At 55.6% G+C, this 8,287-nt stretch overlaps 1 protein-coding gene across 1 annotated transcript; it reads right to left on the bottom strand.

Annotated features, from left to right (window-relative positions):
- Positions 1 to 1,425: 1,425 nt before the first annotated feature.
- bfsp1 (beaded filament structural protein 1) lies at positions 1,426 to 7,326 on the bottom strand. The gene is made up of 8 exons (XM_029251508.1): positions 6,902 to 7,326; positions 6,226 to 6,286; positions 5,624 to 5,719; positions 4,389 to 4,481; positions 4,051 to 4,164; positions 3,416 to 3,636; positions 2,698 to 2,789; positions 1,426 to 2,308 (listed from the first exon to the last, which is right to left on the bottom strand). Exons 1-8 carry the CDS (start codon positions 7,324 to 7,326, stop codon positions 1,437 to 1,439), a joined length of 1,974 nt encoding a protein of 657 aa, XP_029107341.1. The 3' UTR covers positions 1,426 to 1,436.
- Positions 7,327 to 8,287: the final 961 nt, after the last annotated feature.

Here is an 8,287-nt window from a genome sequence, read left to right as displayed (position 1 = left end):
TTTCGGGACTCTCCGCGTGCAGAAGAACAAACGTGCCGAGCTGTTTGCCGACACGCGGATGCCTGCTAATCGACGTTACGCTCCTCGGTAACGAATGCTCGGTATTTTCCGTTCCGGTCGGCCGTCTGACCGAAGGAGCGAACCGGTGACCTTTTTCGTCCTTAAATTGCTGAAATTGCAGAGATCCAGAAACAAAAATCGAACCCTGGTGAGCCGTTCGTTCCTCTAGATACACGCCACGGGCCTGTCCGTTCTCGCTCGCTGTTGGATTTCGACATTTTGTGCCAGGCCTCTCGGGGTCATTGATCGAGAGTTGCGTTACACTCACCTGATGCACTTTACGGTCCATCCAGGTGCTCTCACAGGACACCAAAGCTCTCCACCTTTCACCATCCCTGTTCCTGCTAAGCTACCATGACTGTTGCTGACCTTCATGTTCTCGGCTCAGAGCACAGAGGGCAACCGGTGCCCACGTGTACCTTTGCACCACGGAGCCGAAACCAGCGCAAGGAAGGCGCACGTGGTACAAAGGTACACGTGGGCACCGGTTGCCCTCTACGCTCTGAGCCGAGAACATGAAGGTCATCAACAGCCTAAGGTATCGGAGCTTTAAATTAGAAAACGATGTTAATTTCCGTTAGCCTTGTCCTTCTTCTCGTCTATAAGTCTTTATCAAGAACCTCTGCGACTGGGAAACCGGGCTGTTTGTTTGCAAATGAGGTTCTCGCACCCATTCATATCCGGGAGTTATTCATGTTAAAAACGTTACGCTACAATAATACAACACCGATGAAAATCAGCTTCTCATTTTTCTTTTTTTTTTTTCACCATTTACTTCGAGTGGGTGGTATAAATAAGGCTGTAGTGCAAATCTCAAAATGCCGTAATTCTTCCGCTATTTACATCCCTCCTGGGCATGTAAATCGATCGCCAAATTCAAATGATACAGGCGAGGCCACTTTTATACCTCAACACAAAGAGCAAAGCATGAGGCACTTTTGAAAAATGATTGTTTTATTAGCAAAATCAATTAACACACAGCAAAAGTGTGTACAGCGCAGTCGCTGGCAGCCAATTAAACCAATAGTGATAACGGTGTTCAGGAGCCGAAAAATGGTGGGAGGGGTTGTGGTGAGGGGTGGGACTTGGAGGCGGGGCAGCGGGGTGGGGGTGTAAATGACATCCCTGAGGGCACAATGTACTCATTAATAAATCATGGGCGAGGCTTCATTACTCTTCAACACTCCATCATCCGCATCATAATATCTTCTTACAAGTGTTACTCGGAACTTCTTAAAATTAATTTTTTGGCTCTTCCTCCCGGGTTTTCAAACATTAAAGGCTCCAAGCGTGGTGTAGAAAGTACAGCAGCACTATGGCACAGAGCGCGGCGGCTCGCAGGCAGCGGGTGACGCGTTCTGAGCGCGGCAGGAAGCTCAGGAGCCGCCGTCTGCGCGCTTCTTCTTGGAGGTCTTCTCGATGGTGGTCTCCACGATGGTGGCCGTCTCCTCGTATCCCCTCACCTTGTTGTCGCTGGAGATCTTCTCCACGGACTCCACCACCTCCACCTTCTCGTAGCTCATCGAGTCGACGGGGGGGCTGCTTCTCGAGGGGGACGACGCCGGCTGGCCCCTGCCCCTGTGGCCCCCCGCAGGAGAAGGCTGGCGGGGCCCAGAGGTGGGCTTTGGGCAAGGCTGGGGGTCCCCGCGTCTGTCCCTGTGGGCCCCGCTGTCGCCGTCCCCCGCTCCTCTCCAATTCCCGCCACCGCCCCCTTTCCCCACGAACCTGCCTCTGTCCGCGGGGCCGCTCGGAGGCGGAGCCGGGTTCCGGCGCATCGGGCCGGGGTGGGGCCGGGGAGCAGCCCCCCTGTAGAGGTCGTCATAGGGTGCCATGCCGTTACAGATGGTGACGAACACGTGGCCCCCCGATGGCGAGGAGGAGTAGAAGCAGGGGTCCTGGTAGCTGGAGTCGCCTGACACGAGTACGTAGCGGCCCTTGGTGTAGAAGTCGGCGATGGGCTCCTGGTGCATGTAGCGGCGCATGCGGTCGCGCACAATGTTGCACAACGAGTCGAAGGCCTTGCTGATCTGGGCTCCGTCAGGGACGTCATCAGGGGCCGAGCCCTGACGCGCGTGTGGCTCCTCCCCCTTACCGGCCGTGCCCTCGGCCGCGCCCGAACCCGCCTTCTCCTCCGCGCCGCTGTCCATGACGTCCTTGGGGGACAGCTCCCTCTTCCTGGACGCCTTCTTGGCCGTGTTCTTCTGCCGAGGTTTGATGTTGGTGATGTCCTGCATGGCCTGAGTGATGTCTGAGTGAGACGAGAGCAGAGCAGAGTGACTCCAAGAGTGTCGTCAGATAATAACTGGCACAGAAGAAATTTCAGACCACCCAGGATTGAGGCCGCACAAGATTACAGTGCGCGCGCGCGCGCACACACACACACACACACACACACACACGCAGAGCAGTTAGTGTCATTAAGGACACTGCAGTAATACGGGAAATAAAACAGTCAGACCCATTTATTCCCTGTGAACATTGACCCAGTTTGCATGTTCATAATGAGGCGCAGTGGCAGAGCGGCACACACACACACACACACACACACACACACACACACACACACACACACACAGTGTGTGGAAGCAACCGACAAAATCAGCATATTCAAATACTGGCCCCAAAGTGGCATCTGACCTCTGCCCCTACTGGCTGCCGAGGGCATCGGTGTGTGCCGGTAATCTGTGGTGAGCAGGTCCACGGGGGTCCCGATGATTGCAGAGTTCAGCCTGTTGGGTGACAGCAGGTGGCACAGTGGTGAGGGTGCCTATCTTGCACTCAAAGGTCCTGGGTTCAAACCCTGCCTCCTGCTCTAGTTCCCTTGATCAAAGCACTAACCCTGAACTGACACAGTAGAAAAAGGGCTGCTGTGTAAAGGGGTAAATCAGTATAAAGAGGAAGGTGTGAGATGAATAGCAGTGAGTGCTTGAGGGGAAGAGGAACAGTGATCGTTTGCCCGCTGAGATCAGCTTTAGGCATCATGGTCTCTGGCGCCACCAGTGTCCCCTTCAGCACAAACCCCTGTGTGAGGTTTGGGACAGAAATCCATGCTGCTCTAAAGTTCCCTCAGCCTACGTGGGAAAGGTTCAAGTCAGTACGTGGCAGTTGGATCTTTAACCACCGGGCAGGGTGGGGTTTGTGTGGGGAAACAGTGCCCCCCAGTGGCTGACCTCACAATGACAATAAGCTCCAAACTGACCAATAGGAGACACTTGATTCGCTTATTTATTTGCGGCTGGAAACCCAGGTGCGGGTGATTTTTACATCTCGCGCAAGTGTCTAATTAAGCATGTTAATAAAATTACTGCGAAGATGAACTGAATTAAGAGGCAACCCTGGAGGTCTGGCACCGTACCTGGTGTCCTCGTTCTCGATGATCCTCTTGTAGCGCTCCAGCTCGTTCTCCAGGGAGGTCTGGTACATGGCCAGCTGGCGGCACTCGTTGGTGTACTTCTCCAGCGAGCGCTCGGCCTCCTCGATCTCCTTGCGCAGCGACTCGATCTGCTCGTTGTACAGCTGGATCTCGTCGTCGTAGCTCTCCTGCGTGTTCTTGATGGCCTGCTCCAGGACCGAGGTCTGAAAGCAGGACACATGGGCCACGCGGTGATTCCAGCGCTCGCGACGCATTGCCTGTGCTACAGAGGATGCTGGGACAGCTGTGCTCAGCTGAAGGATTCCTCTCTCTGCGTGACCATCAGCTTATCGAAGTGTCCCGAAACATGTCGCGATTATAACAGTTGAGATGCCACAGTTCGGGGGAAAAGAGCCGAAAACACTCGGTCGTATAAAAACAGCGCCGGAACCTCGGTCGTTCTCTTGAAACGCAACTTTCTGGCACCATAATGGCATATGGAGATTGGGAAGTGAGGGGACTAAATACCGGGGTGGCCTGGAGCGAGACTTTGGTCACGATGTAAGTTTCTTGCCACTGCGTGACCAGCAGAGCCGTCAGGCAGCTAGGCCTTGTTTACGGTCGCCGTGGTTACGCACCTCAGTCTGGAGCCGCTGTTTCTGCGCCTGCAGCTGGCAGAGGGCGCTCTTGTACTCCTCGAGCTGGCTTCGCAGGGCGGGGACTCTCCTCTGGACCAGTAGCTTCTCCTGCTCCTGAGCCGTGAGGAGAATTACGTGTGGAAGGGGTCTGAGCACAGCAAGAACATGGATTCACCTTCCTGTCTGAAACCTCGTCGCGGCAACGGTTGTCACGCCGATTTGCTTTTGGGGACGAGAAGAGCCTCCCTTCTCTGTTCAGAAACACCTCCGTCCACTGGTGTTGGGAACCAGGAACGTGGAGGTGCAGTAAAGGTTCCCAAAGCAGAGACGGTTCTCACCTCCGAAAAGCCCAGCGAGATGTTGGGAACCCGATGGGGCGTCTGATTGATCTGGTTCAGGATTTTCACGTAGGTCTGGATCTCGGCGAGATTCTGCGGGGGGGCCGAACAAGAAGACGTGTCACTCCGGACCGCTGGACCCGACGGAATCCAAATTCGCAGGACGGCTGACAAATGGGGTTCAATGTAAAAGAACCTAAATGAATGAATAAATCAAGAGCAGGGCTACGCTGGTGGGCCCAACGACCCCACTGACCTGCGTAAGGGTTCGACGTACTCGACACTTGGGCACATTGTGATGTGATGAGCATTAAATACACACACACACAGTTTCTGAACCGCTTGTCCCCTACGGGGTCGCGGGGAACCGGAGCCTAACCCGGCAACTCAGGGCGTAAGGCCGGAGGGGGAGGGGACGCACCCAGGACGGGACGCCAGTCTGTCGCAAGGCACCCCAAGCGGGATTCGAACCCCAGACCCACCAGAAAGCAGGACCCGGTCCAACCCACTGCGCCCCCCTATATACTTATGTGCATATATACACATAAATCATACAGCCCTGTGCAGACGCCTGTTTTATGGACATTGTCACCTTTTACACTAAACTGTCACTGAAATACAGCGTTTTTGCACCAATGTTTCCGTTCAATGAGAGTCGAAAGCGGTGAAGAGGGAAGTGAGCTTCTTTCTCGAGTGAAAGTAAAAAGAGCCACAGTCTCTTTCGAAAAGCCGATGTCTTTAGGAATTTACTCAAGCTGCGGTGTAAAGTGGTGTAAAAGGAACTTGCCAGCGCCCGCCTCTGGACAAACGTCATCGTAAGGTGACCGCCCATGAAGGAGTAATAGGGTGGATTATCAAGTTCTGGGACTCTTAGTTGATCTGCCTTGACTGTCAGGGCGAACGCTGAGGTCACTGGAGGGGTTTTACGGTCAAGGTGGTCATGGGAACAGGGGTCCCTGTTCCAACGGAGCAGCTCAACAGCAGCGCGAGGCTCCGGCCGGCGCTCGAGTCCCTTAATCACGCCGACGGGCTCTTTGCCAGGTAAACACAACCATCTCCAATGTAAATGAACCTCATCGAAGGGCCACAATGAGCTCTTCATTTGCATAGCTAATGATGTCGTGTTGCGGTGTGTGTGTGTGTGTGCGTGTGTGTGTGTGTGTGTGTGTGTGTGTGTGTGTGTGTGTGTGTGTTCGTGTATGTAGCGCCACGAGCTCCTCTCCGTCATGTCCCACCTTCTTGTGTCTGTCTCGTGTGGAACTGATGTCATCCTGCAGGAACTGCGACTCGATCTGGTACTCGAGGTTTCTCAGCAGGGCGGCGTCGGCCTCCTGGGGGGGTGGGGGTGTCCAAAAGACAGCTGGTCACTGGGTGCGGGCGGAGTCTGTTCCAACAACCTCGCCCTTCACGCATGTGGCAAACACGCAGGGACACAGAGACACGCTACGAAAGCAAAGGTGAAGCTCACCGGGAGAGCGGTTCACACGGTTCACACACTGACCAGGTGCTCTGATCACGTTCGCTGACGGCCGCCCACACCGATGACGGTCTTTCCCAGGCACTAATGCCGAAGGCCGTGAAAAGACCGTCTGCGTTAACGACTGTCCACCCCAGTCGCCGCTCACGTCCGCCCCAATGACCCTCTGCACCGCACACGGTTTTCCCCAATCATACGTAAGCCGAACACACTCCACCCCCCCGACTGCTGTGCGCACAACTGCGTGTTTGTCCCCTACGATCGTCTGCGCTGATAACCGTCCATCCCAGCGGCTGTCCTTACTGATGACGCTCCGTGCCGGTGACAGTGTCACCAGTGCCACTGCGCTGCCTGTCTTACCTTGTTGAGCTGCTCCAGGGTGCTGCGAAGCTGCTGCTGGTACTCACACTCATTTCTGTACCTAGAAAAAGAGGGGTGGGTGGGAACCAGAGCACGTCAGGAAATGGCAGCGAGCATCACTAATGGCATCTGGACGCCTCAAGCCCACAGTGAGCTGTCGGCCTGCTTTCCTCTCCACCCTCCTTCATGCGGCGTTCGCTATAATCGTAAGCTACGTGTACGGCATAATTACGATCTGCGCTCAGGCGTCCTTCTGTCACGTTCGGGTTCGAACACAAGCGTCGCGCAGCTCGAGGGTCCCTGAACTCGCCAAAGATGTCATCACTGTCTTATGGCAAACAGCAGCTATCGGTTCCACTTTGTTTGAGTATTAATAACGAGACGTGTTCTGAATCTTGAACCCTAACGTTCTGCTTCTCAGACAGGAAGGCTGTAAGGGTTTAAGGTTAGGGTTTAAGGTTAGGGTTTAAGGTGAGGGTTTAGGGTTGAAGTTTAAGGTTAGGGTTTAGGGTAGGGGTAGTTCCACTAGCTGGTTAAGGTTAAGTTTAGGATTAAGGTCAGGGATGGGATTAGTATTAGGGTTAGGGTAGTTTCACTAGTTGGTTAGGGTTAGGGTTACGGTTAGCTTTAATCAGCCCTCCCACCGGTTATTAGCGGCCCGGGAGGAGACGCCTACTTGTTGTGGAACTCGTCCAGCGTGCGCTCGGCATCTCGGCGTTCGCGTTCCAGTCGGGCGCGGTCAGAGGCGAGATCGCGGACGCGCCGCCGGTGGAGGCTGATCTGCTCCTCGAAGGCCTCCTCCAGTCCCGGCGCCTCCTCCAGGCGCTGCAGCGTCTCCAGCTGCTTGCGGAAGACGGCGTTGCGTTGCTCCAGCACTCGCGCTCTGCTGATGTAGCGGGCAAAGCGCTCGTTCAGCTCTTGCAGGCTCTCCCAGCCCTGGCCGGAGGGGCGAAGCGCGGTCCCTCCGCCCGGCCCCCCTCCGCCTCCGGGCTCGAGGACCCCGCGCCCCTCCTCCTCCCCCTCCTCCTCGGGCTCCTCGAAGACATCGGAGCGCTCGTACTTCTCCTTGCGCACCTCGCGCAGGTAGCTGGTCTTGAACATCCTGCCGTGCCGCGGGCCTGGTGTCCTCGTGGCTTCAAGTGCCTTTAGTGTGTGAAAACCGGGGTGTGTACCCTCCGCTCTCGCGTGCCGCTCTGAGCACCGGCGACCGTAGCGCACCGCCAAATAATTCCAGAGCGCCGGCGCCCATTGTGGCCGCGGATGACTCTGCAGAAAAACAACAGAGCTGCGCCAGAATGCGCCAGCTTGGCACTTTTCTCCATGGTCCATTGTATGGGGTCGGGGAGGGTCTTTTTGTGTGGCAGCCGTCCACAAGACCGCGCTTCACAAAGAGCGGACGGTGCACTTTTTTCAACAGGAGGCTCACGGTGCCACAATGACACGCGCCTGCGGCACCCATTGTTCTCACCTGTCCCAGGTGTTTCGCGACTAGTCGGCTCTGGACCGCCGGTTCGAAAACAGCGGCGCGGTAACGTTTTTCAGGCACGCCCGCGATCTTGTGCCCGTGAGTTCGCCAAATGAAAGGTGACGTGAAACAACGACACCGACGTTTTTTTTACGAGTTGTAAGATTTGCTCGGCCGCCTCCACTCTGCTCCGTTCTCGTGATGACGCGATGGGTTTCAATGACCGTGAGCAGGTTCTGCCAGCGAGCCGCAAGCAGGTCAGGACGTGTGGGTCTGGTCCACATGGGGACCCCTGCTCCCCATTTCAGGAACAGCTGGTAGTGTAGTGGTTAGAGCTGCTGCTTTTTGCCTTAAAGGTCACAGGTTCAGATCCTACCTGTGGCTGTAGTACCCTCAAGCAAGGTACCCATCCTGAACTGCTCCAGTAACATGACCCAGCTGTATGAATGGGTGAATAATTGTAAGGTGCTTTGGAAATGTCCTGTCCCACACTGTGGCTCCTATGAGGGACAGGTCAGGACACAGCTGGTTTGGGTCCTCTGGTTCCAGCAGCTCCGCAGCCCTGTGTGTTTGGACCCCCGGTGATCCCTCATAGAT

This window comes from Scleropages formosus, chromosome 4 (genome assembly GCF_900964775.1).
Source record: "Scleropages formosus chromosome 4, fSclFor1.1, whole genome shotgun sequence".
NCBI lineage: Eukaryota > Metazoa > Chordata > Actinopteri > Osteoglossiformes > Osteoglossidae > Scleropages > Scleropages formosus.
This window is presented reverse-complemented; position numbering and strand designations above follow the sequence as displayed.

What these genes read in the sequence shown, in the direction of transcription:
- bfsp1 (XM_029251508.1), bottom strand. Translation starts at nt 7,326, where the DNA reads ATGTTCAAGACCAGCTACCTGCGCGAGGTGCGCAAGGAGAAGTACGAG. An exon ending in CACGAGACAGACACAAGAAG is followed by an intron (nt 4,482 to 5,623) that starts GTGGGACATGAC and finishes GCCCCCCCGCAG; the next exon opens with AATCTCGCCGAGATCCAGAC. An exon ending in TCTCGCTGGGCTTTTCGGAG is followed by an intron (nt 4,165 to 4,388) that starts GTGAGAACCGTC and finishes CTCACGGCTCAG; the next exon opens with GAGCAGGAGAAGCTACTGGT.